The 16,839-nt window shown below is 42.9% G+C and overlaps 1 protein-coding gene across 1 annotated transcript in view; it reads right to left on the minus strand.

Annotated features, from left to right (window-relative positions):
- Window positions 1–16,839, minus strand: part of SCFD2 (sec1 family domain containing 2) — a 188,747-nt gene that overhangs the window by 113,397 nt on the left and 58,511 nt on the right. Inside the window, exon 5 of the mRNA XM_077301978.1 lies at window positions 14,193–14,442. Coding sequence (XP_077158093.1) covers window positions 14,193–14,442 — 250 coding nt within the window. The remainder of the gene's footprint in view (window positions 1–14,192; window positions 14,443–16,839) is intronic.

Raw genomic sequence — 16,839 nt, forward strand, 5'->3', positions numbered from 1 at the left:
AGTAACTCAGTCTGACAGGAATGCCCTAATATGTGAAAGGAAGAAAAGAAGTATGCAAGAGAATATAAAGATGAAATCCAGTTAATCACCAGTATCCAGTTACCTCCTGTGGAAAGTATGTAACTCAACTAAAGACAAGTTATTCTTTACTTGCAGTAGGCCGACACAGAAAATAATTAGCATGATGTATTTTTTTCCATACCCTTACCATTACAACATTTATTGAATTTACACACTTTTCTAGGTGGGAAAGAAATAACCTCCAATGAGGAGAAAAAGTAACATCTAAACTTTGCTAAATATAGTATTTTACTCAGAAAAAAATTAGGGCTAACTGAAATTTGGACAAACACAAAGTCATGATTATGCGCAGTTGTAAAATACTTGTTGTGGTTATGTTGCTAGTTGTCCAACCCATCGCAACCCCATGGACAATGATTCTCCAGGCCTTCCTGCCCTCTGCCATTCCCCGGAGTCCATTTAACCTCACATAAAATACTACCATATTATCTCTACCACTGACCTTTCTTAATATTTTTTCCACCACAGCTGGTAATTCTGCATTTTTAAAAATGTCTGTGAATAGTCAAGGTAAAGACCAATGTCCCTAACCAAGCACTGTATGACCTAAGAGAAATTCTAACAATGCATTAAACGAGATTTGTGCTTTTTGGAAAAAAAGGTTAAGTCACATGAATGGGGCGTTGCTGTGAGTAGTGTAGGGTTTCAAACTCATGCAAATTTGCAGCTCTAACTCTTTGCAAGAGGTAAATATTGCTCCTTCTATGACAGTTCCTTGTACCTCACAATTGATTATCAGTGGTGGCAGGGGAAGAAAAGTCCATGAGCACAGCTGTGCTTTGAATGCATGTCAAATTATGACTTTATAAACCAATGCCAGAATTACACAGTGCAGTGTGCTGATTTGCAGCTTTTGAAATTAAGAAGTTTCTGCAGGATTTCACAATCTTTTCCTACTGAGGTTTTTATAACAACCATATTTCACTAAGTCAACAGGGATACTCCCAGGCATGAATAAACTGGCTTACGGGAAAGGTCTGAGAGCAAGGTCTGTAGCAGGTAATGGAAGGGCAATAGAGTGCAGGCTCCAGTGGGCTCCCAGCAAGAACTCATACTGCTCGCAAGCAGATGTCTCCATGACCAAAGCAAAGCAAATCCATCTAATATGCATACTGGTAGGAGTTCACTGCTACTGACTCAAATACAGGTGTCTAGTCCAACATCAGTAAAGACCTCTAGCCTAGGGACACAGACTTCATAAGAAGGAATAACAAAGTATTCCTGAGCATTTGCAGGAGTTCTTTCCCCTCACCATCAGGCCCTGCCATCTCTTCTCCCTTAGCTTGAAAGAAGCAGGATGGATAAGAACTGTGACCCTCCTGTCTTACAAGAAGAGCTGAAGAAGATCTGTTTTTTTATACCCCATTTTTCACTACGTGAAGGAGTCTCAAAACAGCTTACAAACATCTTTCTCTTTCACTCCCTACAACAGACATCCTGCAAGGTAGGTGAGGCTGAGAGAGCTCTAAGAGGCTGAGAGAGCTCTGTGTAAAAAGTTCTAAGAGGACTGTGACTAGTCCAAGGTTACCCAGCTGGCTGCATATAGAGGAGTGGGGAATCAGACTCAGTTCTCCAGATCAGAATCTGCCACTCCTGAGCACTACACCACACTGGTTCTCAAATGAAGGCTTTAGCACCTTTTACTTGAAACATCAAGCAGCGATCCCACCAGCGGGCTATGTCCACCGACCACATTCATGCTATTTTCAGCATTCATAGCATTACAATACTATCTACTGGCCTGTTTGCTTCTTCACCTGAAGACCCCTGTCAATCTCTTTCCAGGTACTTATTCATTTAAAACATTTTTATGCCACCTTTCTACCCAATCAGGGTCCATAAGGCAGCCAGCATTTAAAAAAGGGCTATGCCAGGTAAAATAAAAAAAGCTTTCACCTGCTGGTGAAAGATACCAATAGAGAATGACAGATATGTCTCCCTGAGGAGGCAGTTCTAAAGTTTTGGTGCCATGCTTGAGAAGGAATAGTTTCTCCCTACCACTATAATGGTCGATCTACTCTGGCAATGTGTTCAGCCCTATTGACTATGTAGGAATTTTTAGTATTGGGAACTACAGCTGTGTGTGCATATAGGACCCCTTTTGTATTAAAAACATTGCAATTATAATCTGTTCTTTGCAGGCTTCCTTTCATTTGAGTGTCTCAACATGTTCATACCATATAACAATGTGACTGTCTGCCTGACGACGTGTTGAATGCTCAAAAGCCCCTGGTTAGCCCTCCCTGGGGACATGCCCCAGTAGGGAGAAGGCACTCATTCACTGAGGACCATGTGTGGGTCTTCCCTGCCCCTCCTCTGTGCCACGTTTGGAGACCTGGCAGGAGGAGGAACAGCCAGAAGAAGGTAATCCGGGGAGGTTGATGAGCTTGATAATGACCAAAGTGGCAGTGTAAATTTGGAGGTGGCAACATCCTGGTCCCAGCTCTCCATATCTCTACCAAGCTTGCAGGACTGCTTCGTGGAGCTGGCAGTGGCCAAGGTGGCCTCAGAACAACACATAATTTGAGAAGAAGCTACTTTCCTGGTGTCTGCCACGGCTACTGGGAGCAGTAGCACTTGTGGGAGAGCAAGCAGTGCTGGAAAGACAATCAGCATCACGGTCATGATCATGGTTGGGGTGGGACAGAGGGAGCTGGAGGAGCACCATGCCCTCCCCCGCCCCCACACATGCAGGAATGCAAAGAAGAGGCTGCGGTGTGGATGAGGATGGGATGTGAGTGCAATGCATGTATGGAAGGCAGTCCCCTCTTCTCCCAGGAGGCAAAGCTGCATTGGTGACATTGGTCCTGGCAGCCCAACGCATTTGGCTCGGCCAGTGTAGTCCAATGCCTCCTGGCTGTCAGAAACTGGGGGAATGTGGCCGGGCACACTCTGCCATGCCAGTCCACCAGACAGCTTGCCAACTGGCCTGCCCTGCTTTGTAGGAGCCCTCCCACTGTTCACCCTCCCGCCCTTCTACAGCCCGTTTTCAAAACGGGCTTTTCTATTAGTACAATAATAAAAAGGATGGGAAAATAAATACCTGTTTCTATTGGCATCACTTGAAAATATGTGCTGTACAGTTTTCGTTTGATAGAACAGCTTGTTTATAGCAAGCTATTCATATACAGTGAATAATTGAACATAACCGTCTGGGCTTTCTCACGGCTAATTTATAACAGATTTATATTCTTCATCAGTGTTTCTACCAGTAATCAAGAGTAAAGGATTAGGCCAAGTACTGCTGTAAACAGTAATGACAAGCTATATTCTTCAAATAAGAGATTCCCTCTGGTCGCTGCAGAAGAAAATGGGAAGTAAAAAAGTAGTGTGTTAAATTTGTACATTTGATTTGGAAGCACCTGTCCACAACTAAATACAATTGTAAAACAGTGCCCCAAAGTTAATGTAAACCTTTCATCTCCATGAGTTCCAGTTATGGGAGAAACCCAGGATTTATACTCATAGGTCAGGCAAGTTAATCCCAGGGATCCTTCATTTACAGTGCAATCCCATTTACTTCAATGGGCTTCAGTTCCTAACGGTTTATTTGCCCTGGGTTCAGTGTTGTTAGGAGGTGTGTGTGTGATTACCCACTTTCCCACAGCATCATGGTGCCTCGATGCACTTCCCTTGGTTTCCTCGGCTTTCCTCTGGTCTTTCTCAAACCTGCTTTGCTCCACAGTTTTGGAAAAGATCACAGCACAGTTTGGGGCACTGCTGTGTGGGTGGGATCACTGGTGCATCAGATTTCCATGTCCATGTAGCAGCCATGGCAAACTGTCCCTATGGCGTGCATACACACTCACACACTAATTTGAAAACAAAATTGGCACTAGACTTTCACTATATCATTATACTGCTGAAATAATATGGGCCTTTAATAAGTTCCCAACTTCCATTTTTTTTTCTTTAATAAAAGTGAGCCTCTTGCCCTTTTAATAAAAGTGAGCCTCTGGAAAGCATATCCCCACAAAGGAAAAAGTTGGAGACTTTTAAACAATGAAAGTTGGGGATTCAGAGAAACCATTAACCCTACTGTTACAGTGGTATATTGATATAACAACAACAACAACAACACACTACATTAAAAAAAAACTGCAAAAGCCCTGGTGGCCCAGGGAGTTAGAAGAGCTGTTATTTTTTGTACCCTGTAAGTTACTACACAGAATCTCAAAGTGGCTTACAAATGTCTACCCTTCCTTTCCCCTCAATAGACACTCTGTGAAGCAGGTGAAGCTGAGAGCACTCTGAGAGAATTGTGACTGGCCCAAGGTCACCCTGCTGGCTGCATGTGGAGGAGTGGGGAATCAAACTCGGTTCTCCAGATGAGAGTGCTGCTGGGGGACTGGAATAGGTAAACTACTGGGAAACCTGCCAGATGGAAACCCTGTTGCTGCTGCGCTTTATAAGCAGCCCCACTAGCAATGAGGAAACTACACAAACCCATCCCCATGCAGGATGGTGTAACTCCAATGGGACAGCAGAAGAGCTCTGCTTAGTGTTGCACTGTCAATGTGCATTCCCTCTGGTCTTCTCCCAAGTTAGGGAGAAGGGAATGAAGAAATTGACTCGCAAACAATATAGAAGCAAAGCCAGTTTGAATATAAAGGCATTGACAGTTGAAAATGGAGTCTTTATAAGGAAGCAGGATCTATCTCATAGTACCGTTTTCCATTCTGTGGCTGCTAAATTGGGATGGAAAGGAAGCTTCCAGCCCTATCTTGATGAGAACATCAATCCCTATTGAATGGTTTACACTGACATGCCCCGGAACAATTCTACATTAGACACTTTTTCATAAGCAGATGATTTTGACTTTCCATCCAAAATGCCCTTCACATTAAAAGGAGGGGGGGGGGAATACCCTTTAGGAAAAAGCCTTCAGTCAGAAGTTCTTTCTAATGAATCGTGAAGGTCGATAAGCATTAACTAGAAAGCAAAACCATCCAAGATTTGACAACCACTGAATGTATTTTTGTGTTAAGGAAGACATAGTAGTGAAAGCCAAGTGGAATCACATCATGGGGAGAGGGAAAGGGTGGCTGACGTTGATGGATCCATTTCCATTTATTTTGCATCCATCGTTGTGTTGCTTTCAGCTAGAAAAGGAACAGGTCCTGGGATTACAAATACCTGGGCAAAAGAGTGACGTGACTAGTAATGAAATAGCATGGTGCTAGGTAGAGAAAAGGACTTGGAAATATTATGTACAAGTAAATAGCGTACGTGTTTTTCAATGGCTTTAAAATGTGTTTTTTTTCCTCTTAAGATGTTTTAAATTTTTTTCAGCCTCCTATGCACAGTCTGTTAAGTACTTACTTGGATTTTGAATGTTTTGTTGAAAGATGTTTATATCTTTCAACAGCCTGTTTGGCTCACACAACAGTCGGAATGTCAATCAAACAATTCGATTCACCTTCTCCGCATTGCTCTGTGTACATCCCTGGCATCCTATCTTTCGCATTCTCCAAGTCTTCACTCAGCAGCAGCTTCAGATCTGAACACCCCCCCCCCCCCACCCAGCTTTCCATGTGCTTTTTATCCACTGGTGGTTTCTTCATTGGACTTCATTAGTAATCCATGTCTTGCATAAAATGAAAGCAGCTGCTCTGGCCCCTTCTCCTGCTTAGCCTGCCAGCTTCAGCCAGCATTAGCTTAGCATAAAGGAGTGCCTGTCCAATCATCTTGTCTCTTCAGTAGGCTTTTGCTTAGGAGAGGAAGGCTGAGGAAGAATGTAATGTTGGAGCTGGGGGTGGAGGATAATGCTATGAAATCTGTCCTCCAAAGCAGCCATTTTCTATAAGGGAACTAATCTCTTTACTCTGGAGATGAGCTATAATTCCAGGGGATCCCCAAGACCCACCTTAGAAGAATGCAAGGGAGCAGAGATCATTTCAGAGTCTGATTGATCCCAGCCTGTAGGAAAGCACTGGATCAAGTAGACCAGAGAGATCTATCTAGTGTCAGTGCTTGATCACTTTGGTTGTATATGTGTGTCCCATGGATAAAGCTGTCATACTAATTTATTAAAATGGATGTCGAGTAGCAGCTAGGGACCCAAAAGTGGGTCATGACTCTGCAAGTAGGTTGCAAAGCTAGGAAGGGGGAAGTGAAGGATAAAGAGGGTGATCTGGGAGAGACAGCTCTGGGAGGTTTGACTGCAAATTGGGGTTTGTTTTTTTTGAATGGTTGAAATGGTAAAGAAAAACAGTCTGTTGCTGCACAATGTTGTATAATTATACATGCTGAGCATGAAAAATAAATTTAAAACTTGAGCAATATTAATTGATGATAAATTTCTGCATTTTGTGTTTTTTTTGGGGGGAGGGGACGGGGCAGCATGGCGATATGTTGTAAATGCGTCCCAAAACCTTCAGTAAGTTTACAAATGGGTCCAAAGAACACAATAAGGCTTTTGAAACTATGAGGACAGCAAGAAAAGCTGGTAACTTAATACTGTCAATGGTAGTTACCTGCATTTGTACATTTACCTCACATCTGCCTTGAGTGTAATTTGACAGGGGCAGCAGCCTTTCCTGAGCATTAACTTGGCTCATTGGTGCTTGAAAAATGTTTGTGGAGGTTTTCCCATAACTTTCCACTTTTGAAACATCACACTGCAACATGACTCCCAGGGCCAAGACACAATTAGCCACTTTGACTAGCGGAGAAAGTGCAGAGGTAACAGCAAGAAAAGAGGCAGTTTTGAGGAGCCCAATGCTTTCTGACAAGGCGTATGACTGTACTTCAGCTGCAGTTCTGCTCTCACAGGTATGTGGTACAATTCTTGACCAGGGTCAATGGTAGTCTAGGTATTTCTTAAAGTGAAGTATATGTCTGGGTAGTAATAAAATCTGAACCACCGCATTTAGGAATGGATGTCTATTTCAGAGTTCTTCGTCTAGGAAATGGGTTAGCATTAATTTTGCATTGTTGTGGGATGTATCCTCCCATTTGTAAGCCAACATATAGTTATTGCGTAGCAGGTTTAATCTAGCCAATTGTTTAAACTCAGTTTTACCCAATTCTCCTCATTACCAAAGTCCCCATCCCTCTTTTTCATGATCCCCAAGATTCTTTTGGGGGGACAAAGGGGGGCTTGCCCCCTCCCTTTGTCAATAGTGGGAAAAGGTGGTTGGATCCAAGCCATTGTCTGGATTGCAACAGGAGTTTGAAATACTAAAAGAGAGAGAGTCCAGTTATATAGTATGTATGTTAAAAAATCAACATGAGAGGTAGGATAATTTTTTTAAAAAAATTAAATGCTTATATCCTGCCACATGGGTTTTTAAGCAGCCTCCTGAGATTGATATAGTTATAGTGGTTTATATTGTAGTTTGGTATTTAATATGGAATTTCAGTCATAATTCCCATAGAAGCTCTAATTTTTATTAGGCCTTCATGTATTACCTTTCTACTCTGTCTTCAGCACCTGGTGTAAGCTGGCTCTCAACTGAATGGTGATTTCCATTGAAGTGTTTATAACATGAAGTCTCTCTGTCTCCCTGTCTGTCTCTCTCTCCCTCTAATACAAGACATATGCCTTCGGCTTTGCAGACCCCTGAATTCTTGCCAATTTAACAACTCGGCCAACTGGAACAGGAAACTGACATGTTGCAATATTCATTAACTATTTATGTTACGCTAATACACATGAACAATAAGCATCCAGAGGTCATCTGAACACCAAGTTTAAGTAAACTATATAATTAGCTAATCAGCTGCTGTTAAAAATTGGGCTGCGTTCTTTTCAATGGAACTTGTGCAAACATGTGACGGGAGAAATGTTTGTTTTTTTTTTTAAAAATTTCCATACAAGTCACTTCCTTGGAAAGACTCCAAGGTCTGGCAGCATGCAACTTGCACATTTTTAAAATGTGCACAACTTATTCTGCTCGCTTTACTTTGCCAGACTGGGTGTGTACCCTTTAGAAGCAGTGGACTGTTACAATGAATAATAAGGGAAGAAAACTAATTTGTCTTTTTGGCTTCTGCTTGACATGAAATGTACTTAAGTTTTATGTCATGTTCATATTTAGTAGCACTTTTTAAAAGGTTCTTGTAGGCAACTGTAGAAACTTGCTCTGAGCTCACTTGCAGCTAAGACTGCAGGGTCTTTAAATTGTTAATCAAAATGCTTGATTTGTCAGTTGTCTTGTTTCTTTGCACAATATTTTAAGAGCTGATTATCAACAAAAATTAAGTATGTACTTTGAATCCCTAATTAAAAGCTTCCTGGGCCCAAAACTGTAGCCAGAGCGGGACATATGGCTATATTGCCCCACCTGCAGATTATTCAGTTTCTGCTCAAAGTATTCGGAGCTTGTTCTTAGAATGGGGGAATTTCTCAGGGGAAGATCCCTGTTTTAGGCTACTGTTTCTGTGAGCATGGCAGGATGCTTAAGGCACGGATAACTTGGGGGTGGGTCAAAATCAGAGGGGAAGGGTTTGGATACAACTGGAAATGTTCCCGCCCCACTTCCCTCGAAAGGATGGCTATGGCAATGCCTGGAACAATTCCATCCTTGATTCTGCCAAGTTCTTCATGCTAAAAAATTCATAACTCTTAGATGTCATGACATCACACAAACCTCACCGCTTTACCACCTCTAAACTGGACAATTAATGCTAACTGGTCTAAATTTTTCCTGGAAATAGTATGTGCTGGGCATGATTTAGCTGCTTTTGGTTTTTGATGGGTTCCAGGTCCCCCCCCCTCCCCGAGGCTACATTTCATAAGTTTTTATGTAGGTATGATGAACTGAAATATAGATTTTTCTGTTTGGAGCAGATGTTCAGAGACTTAAAAACAAGAACCACAAGGGTTCCATTATTACTATGCCATATGTGTAGCCAAATAAATGTCTTATTTGATTGATCAGAACATTAACGGTCTTATTTACTCAGCAACAGTTTTTATTACTGGAGCCCTTTGCCGCCTTACATTTTCAACAATTTAATAATATGCATGGAATTAATAGATGAGGATTGTTAGTGGCACTAAGATAAATTCCATTCGTGCTGGAATGTTTTGGCTGACAACATAAAAATTACTGTCTTGAGAATCTTAAGAAATTATAGGGATATTTTTTTAAAAACTAAATACATACAGTCTTTACCCTTAGATTTTCTACTTGAGGCTAGATGAATGGCAGCCTGGGAAAGGACCTTACTCCCCCTCCCCAAGATGGTCAGAGAAAGTGTCCATTGTCTTATCTGGTTGTTGAGGGTTTTCTGAGCCGTGTGACCATTGTCTCGTTTTAGTCCCTGATGTTTTGCTAGTAACTATGACTGGCATCTTGAGAGGCAGGACATGGCAAGATGTGAATATCTCCATGACAAGATTCCCATCTTGCCATATCCTACCTCTGAAGAGGCCAGACACAGTGTTTTGGAGCAGACTTCTATACATATACCTCTAGCTTAAGGTTCAGCAATGCTTGATATTTTAACATCTCTAATGATGTCAAGCCAGTAAAATCCTATTTGCATAACTGACAAAATACCGCTCAATTTTGTTGATAACTGAAATGTTGATTAATAATCTGCAAAGCTACAGAAGAAGAAGAAGAAGAAGAAGAAGAAGAAGAAGAAGAAGAAGAAGCAGCAGCAGCAACAGCAGCAGCAGCAGCAGCAGCAGCTCTCCTCACAACAAACACCCTACTGGCTTGTCTCACACTTGGCATTTCTGGGGGAAATGGTTGAAAGGGCTGTTGCAGATCAAATCTCAGCATTCCTGGAAGAAGCTTTAGTTCTAGACCCATCTCAGTCAGGTGTCCGGGCCTGGCCACGGGGTAGAGACAGTGCTAGTCGCTGTGCCAGATGACCTCTGTCAGCAGCTGGACTGAGGCTGGTCGGCGCTGCTGGTACGACTAGATCTCTCAGCAGCGTTCAACACAATCAACCATAAGCTTTTAGCTCGCCACCTTGCCAATGTAGGAATGCAGGGACAGTCCTTCAGTGGCTGATCTCCTTCCTCCGTGGTCGCGGACAGAGGGTAGCAACAGGAGAGATATCATCAAGCCACCGAAAACTCTCTTGTGGAGTCCCACAAGGAGCAGTCCTCTCCCAAATTGTATTCAATATCTTCATGAGCCCTCTTGCCCAACTGGTATGGAAGTTCAGGCTGGGATATCATCAATACAAAAATGACACTCAGGTCTTCCTCTGATGGATGACTGCTCTGACTCTCCCCCAGAAGCATTAGCCAGCTGCCTGGAAGCAGTGATGAGGTGATGCAAGCAGAGTTGTTTGACGCTCAGTCTTTTCCTTCAAAGATGGAGGTCCTATGGCTAGGCAGGAAGGGACCATGTAAGAAAGCACACATGCCTATCCTGGATGCTATGCAGCTATCAGTGGCTCACTCGGCCAGAAACCTGGGCGTGATCCTGGATGCTTCCTTCTCAATGGAAGCTCAAGTCACAAGAGTAACATGGCTGGCAATTTACCACATTCACCAAGCCAAACTAATAGCACCCTACTTGGCCCCGGAACACCTAGCCACAGTGATTCATGCAACGGTCACCTTTAGACTGGACTTCTGCAACTCGTTCTACACTGGCCTGCCCTAGCCTTGATTTAGAAAGTACAGCTGGTCCAAAGCACAGCAGCCAGGGTTCTCCCAGCAACACTATGGAGGTCCCACATCCTGCCCATCCGCCAACAACTGCAGTGGCTACTAGTTGAATTCCAAATCAGGCTAAAGTTTCTCGTAATCACCTTCAAAGCCATATGCGGCCAGGACCCAGTGTACCTGAGGACTGCCTTTCTGCCTATGCCCCTCAAAGAGCTTTGTGCTCTGCCACCTCCGACTAGTGACCCCTGGCCGAAAAGAAGCCTGCTTAGCCTCAACCAGGGCTAGAGTCTTCTCTGTCCAGGCCCCCACCTGGTGGAATGAGTTCCCGGACGAGATCAGGATGCTAATGGAACTAAAACAGTTCTACAGGGTCTGCAAAAGGGAGCTCTTCCACCAGGCATTTGGCTGAGATCGACTGGAACCTGTAACACTACTGGACTCCTGAACCTCCCTCCTAGGAATCCATGTATCTGAACCATGGACCTGTTTGATTGTTGTTCTGTTAAATAGTTAATCCCTGGTGTTGTTATCATTATTACTATTGCTGACACAAAACTTGACACAAAACCAAGTTCGATGTATTGTTCTTTATGTTCCATGTGAACCACTCTGAGCCTCAGGGGAAGGCAGTATACAAATGCAATAAATAAATAAATAAATATTACAGAACACATTAAATAAAGATGTAATAAACATGTCCAACCCCGCAGTTTATTTTCTGCTGGCAACTAAGACTTCCAGATGCACACATATATGGGAGGACAGATATCTGCACTTATTTTTATACCTGACCATGTGCACATGGTATATGCATCCCCCTGCCCCCCCCCCGGACAAACTGCATGCTACAAAGAGCACATTTAGTTCATCTTATGCCAGGTCCTATTGTGATTACAACATCAGTCTCCTTCATTCACCTCACAGCTACCACTAGCAAGGTCAGGGAAGCAGAACTTCTTACAGAGCTATCTAAGGCTGCCAACTAGAGGCTGGGAAATTCCTGGAAATTTGGGGAGGGTCCTCAGGAGGATATAACACCATACAGTCCACCTTCCAAAGCAGCCATTTTCTCCATGAGAACTGATTTTTGTTATAATTCTGGAGGTCTCCAGGGCTCACCTGCAGGGTAATAGCGAGCAAGGGTAGTCAAACTGCAGCACTCCAGATGTCCATGGAATACAATTCCCGAGAGATCCTGCCAGTGAATGCTCATGGGAATTGTAGTCCATGGACATCTGGAGGGCTGCAGTTTGACTACCACTGCCTTAGAGCTATCCTACACAAATTGACACCAATCTAAGTCTAGACTTCAATGGATTTAGAAGAGAGTAACTCTACTCATGATTGTACTGCTAAGGACGTCAAGCTACAGGGCAAGTTGAACTAGATGGCTGCATTCAGGTATCGTGTTAAGCAGATGTGATGCATGAAACTGGACTGATGTTGGGGGTGCAATGAGGAAATTCTGATATAAAAGAAATCCCAGTTATCCGTGCCTTGGAACTTCCAGCACTCAGGTTGGCTGGAATAAATTTAATTCCCAAAAGACAGGGGATTCTAAACCTCGTGGTATCAGATGTACAGAAAAACACTGCAAGGGAAAACCGATTGCTCATTTTTTCTCTGAAGCCTAATGTAGGCACAATAAATAAAAAACTTTGTTAAATGTACCAGAGGCTTGATAAAATATGGCTGTGCTTTCATTTTCATGTATGACAGAGTTTTCTCCCTCCCCACTCTTGATAATGTTAAATAACATCTGTGTTATGTTGTGCAAGAGTTGTTTATTTTGTGCCGCTCATATAAACAGCCTTATTGGATTTTGGACTATTCTATGCTCGCCAGGCTAGTACGAGATTTTACAAATGCATCTACACTGCGGGAAAAATGAATTCTGACATCTTGTGCTATGTGCTACACTCTCTCTAGCTGTCTAGTTTAAGTCTCTAATAGAAGTACAGACACACACATTTAAAAAAAAAACAACAACCCATTTGCCCACAATATAACTGTCACATAAATTATGCCCTGCTGGATTAATCTAGCATGCTGTACCATACAATGGACAACCAGGTCCTCTGACTAACAGGACATGTGGGCTAAGGCCTCTCGCTTAGGATGCTCCTGGCAGTGGAGACTCTCTTTAGTTATCCTGGCCTGTAGCCATTGATGGACCGGTCCCCCGCAAATTTCTCTAGTCCCCTTGAAAACACATATGCGACCCGTCATCATTATACTCATTGGCAGTAAATGCCACAATTTTGCCATTCAATTTAAAAAGATTAATTTGGGGCATTTCCGGCCTTTTTTGCATACTCTGTGAAACCATGCTTTGTGTAATCTGTGAAGCTCTCATGACAATATGTTTGAATAACAACAATAGAGCATCTTGGTACAATTTAAATACTTGGAATTCTTGTGTAGAGAGCCTGGACATACACATTGGTGTAGTGGTTAAGAGTGGTGGCTTCTGATCTGGAAAGCCGGATTTGATTACCCGCTCCTCCATGCACAACCAGCTGGGTGACCTTGTGCTCGTCACAGTGCTGTTAGAGTTCTTCTCACGGTCTGGGCTCTCTCAGGCCCACCTACCTCACGGGGAGTCTGTTGTGGGGAGAGGAAGGGAAGGCGATTGTAAGGCACTTTGAGACTCCTGGCAGTGAAAAGCGGGGTATAAAAACCAACTCTTCCTCTTCTTCAGCTGTGCTGCAAACTGTGCACTGGTGCTGTCAAGCTTAGACTCAATGGTTGGGAGTGACCACCTCACAACCAAGTGAAATGGTCTCTCCTTACAGAGTTATGTGCTGATTGCGTCATTTATCTTTTCTACTGGATCTTGTTTTGGTTTGTGCTCTACAACATAATGAAACACATCTATGACTGTGAATGTTGTGCCTCTGGGACTCCCTTCCTAATAACTCCCACTCCCTCCACCTGTTTTTCATTTACCTGCCAACAGAATGTAAAATGTTGTGCATCTGCTAAAGTGGACTTATAAGTGAGAGTCTCTCAGGTGCCTCAAGGCTCAGTGTTGTTTTGGCTGAAAAAGATGAACGCTTGTGAAGATTTTTGGCATTATCGTTCTAACCTAGCTGTTACTCGTTGTTGGCCTGATGTCAAGTAAAGCGATAAAGGGATGGAGGTTTCATACAATGAAAGAGCCGTCAAAAACCGTGGTCTGAAATGCCGTGGTCATTACAAAGAGTGGTGCTTCCATGGTGCCACCCCCCCTCCACCCGCCCTTTTTTCACGGTGTGATCTTCCTCATTGCAATGGAGTCAAGGCAAGACACATATCTTGGGGGAAAGAACTAACACATGTTTGAGTTTCTTATTTCTGTCACAGTGGTATGTATGGTGCCGAGTCATATATTTTCATATTTTACACATTGTTTTTTAACATATTTATTACAATGTTTTAAGTGCCGCAAGTTGTCGAGAGATCCTCTGGGGGAGTGGCAACTTAGCATCTACTAAATAAAATAAATAAATACTTTAAGAAAATATAAGTCAGGATACAAGAACACACTTACCTGTAATTTTCTGGAGCAAGGTAGATAGCTCAGGTTCATCACAAATTGAATGGACAAGTGATTCCTTCACTTTTCCTTCAACCTCGTCTAACTCTTTCCCAATATGAATTTCTCCAGCTATGGAATAAATGTACACCAGCAAGACAAGGAGGTCTTCGGGAGTGTAGTCATCATCTGTCCTGTTGTTACAAGACTTGACTAATGGCAGTAATTGGTTCAGGACACCAGGTAGGGCTGATTCCCCAAGATTCTGGAAAAGGGAAAAGGAAAAGAAATCCCATTATTTTCAAGGATATACCATACAATCACAGAAAAATCCTAAAGCTGTCTCGAAGAAGGCCTAAAAACTTACAGGAAAACCCGGGAAGGAAAGATTCCCTATGCCCAGCAGAGGTTTCATATCTTTGTAAACACCACCTCCCACTGAATTTTGTTAGGTAACTTTGCTATGCAGACATGTGTCTACTGCAAAAATGAGGGCTCAAAATGACACAGAGCAGACCTTCTTCAAAGTTGACCATTCATTTTATACTAAATTCTAGCCCAATGACTGTAAAAATCAGATTCCCTTCCCACCTCCCCAAATGGTGACCATTTTTTTGGTTTTGATTTTCTGCCCTATCAGAAAAATTCAAATCTGACAAGGATTAATGTATTTTTTTAATGTTTATACACCCAGTCTTTCTCTTGGCACATTTATGGTGGGTGACAGCAGTAAAAAATACAAAAATGATCATTATTTTAATTTATACAATTACTACAAAACAGGTAAGTAAATAAATTGATAAACATGGATAAACCAGAGTTTGTTCCAGCTGTCCTGTAAACACTTTGAAATTGTTCCATCTTACAGCTGGTCAAAAGCCCCCTGAGGAAGGTTTCTGCCTGGTCCTTTGTATGTTTGCGGGGGCGGGGGGGCGCTTCAATAGAAGTGGGCCCCACGTGAAGCATAGACCTAGGATGTATCAGGTTACTTTGGTTCATATAAGAAAAGCCCTGCTGTATCAAACCAGTAGACATCCTAGACCAGCATCCTGGTTCATACAGTGGTCAACCACTCACCACGGAGGGCCAGCAAACAAGGAATAGAGGCCTTCCCCTAATGCTGTTTCTTAACACTGGAATTCAGAGGTCCACTGCCCTTGGATAGTCACAGTAAGGACATTGGCAGGAGACTCTGCTGTGACGAGTACAACTGCCTCATAGTTTGCTATAATGATGATAGCCTATAGAAACAACAACAAACAGTCCTCTTTTAAATATTGCTGTTGTTATTTAATTTGTATATTGCCTCTTCCCAACATGGGCTCAGGGTGGTTCACAGTACTAAATTCACATACACAATAAAATATATTACAACTAGCAAGAAAGCCCATTGCAACCAGGAATGCAACAGGCGCTAGGACCCAGGGGATACCAGTAGGTGCAGATCTCTCTCTTGCAGCAGAAGCCCTAGGAGGTAATCAGGGCTCCGTAGCAGGGAAGCAAGGGTCGTTTGCATTTTGGGGCTCATCTGCAGTTTGTCTCTGTCTGTCTGTCTGTCTGTCTGTCTGTCGGTCTCTCACAGCAGGAGCCATAGCAGATAATCAGGGGTTGTTTGCAGTTTGGCAGGGGTCTCTGTTTGTCTCTCTCAGGCATCTGGGAGCAAAGTGGCTAGCGTCCAGGGAAGGAGGGCGGGAGCTGGAGAGGGAGGGTCAATCAGGGTGCCGCACCATGACTGACTCAATTCCATCTTGGACAACCAGGACACTCTCCACCCCCAGGGCTGTTTCACAAATATTAAGAGGAACAATGGATAAGGACTGTAAAAAATCGAATGCTAAAACACAATTTACAAAACCCATCCCTGCTCTCCTCACCTTCTTAGCTCCCTCTGCCAACTACCCCAGACTGGCAATGACAACAACAAGTAGGGGGAGCCTAGAGAGAGGAGAATCGAGGGAGGCTCATAAAGCTTTGAACAGCTCTGGTTTCAACCATAGGAAGAGTGCTGTTTTACGGGCCCTGTATAACTTTGACAGCTCTGTAAGAGCCTGGATCTAAGCTGGCCACTCATTCCACTACGTAAATAAATTTAAGCCTTGAATGTACATACATGTTGTAAGACTTGGCACCGCCACTCTACAGCTGGAAAGAGCTGAAAATCTCCACTATCTTATTGGAACACAAAACTGATTTTTTTCAACATATTGTGGTTGCTGGCTTCAACAACAACAAAAAAACCCCACAACCCCCACATGTGGAATTTAAAAAATAATTTGTTTTTAAGCAAACACATTGGTATGGGAAAGAACAAACTACAAGGCTGGATGAATAATAACACCAGTATCACCAGAAACATATTGATAGATTGACATTAATGAAAAGAAAGTACAGTCCTATAAGAAATCTTTACTAAATAGGAGAAATAGCAAGCTATTTGTAAATGGGTTTTAACATTTCTCTGCATTATTGACTTGTATTCTTCTCCTACCTTGGGAAAGATCATTCCAAGGTTATGAGATCCAATGGAGGAAAGGAATAGTTACATGGACAGCATGCTAAAGGGAGGAGGGCAAACGGGGTGAAATTGCTCCTTTCTCTTCCATCAACAGAAGTGTGCAAACACAAGAGGGAAGAAGAATAATCAGGCTGCTGTTCCCCCAAA

Source organism: Paroedura picta, chromosome 10 (genome assembly GCF_049243985.1).
Source record: "Paroedura picta isolate Pp20150507F chromosome 10, Ppicta_v3.0, whole genome shotgun sequence".
Classification (NCBI taxonomy): Eukaryota; Metazoa; Chordata; class Lepidosauria; order Squamata; family Gekkonidae; genus Paroedura; species Paroedura picta.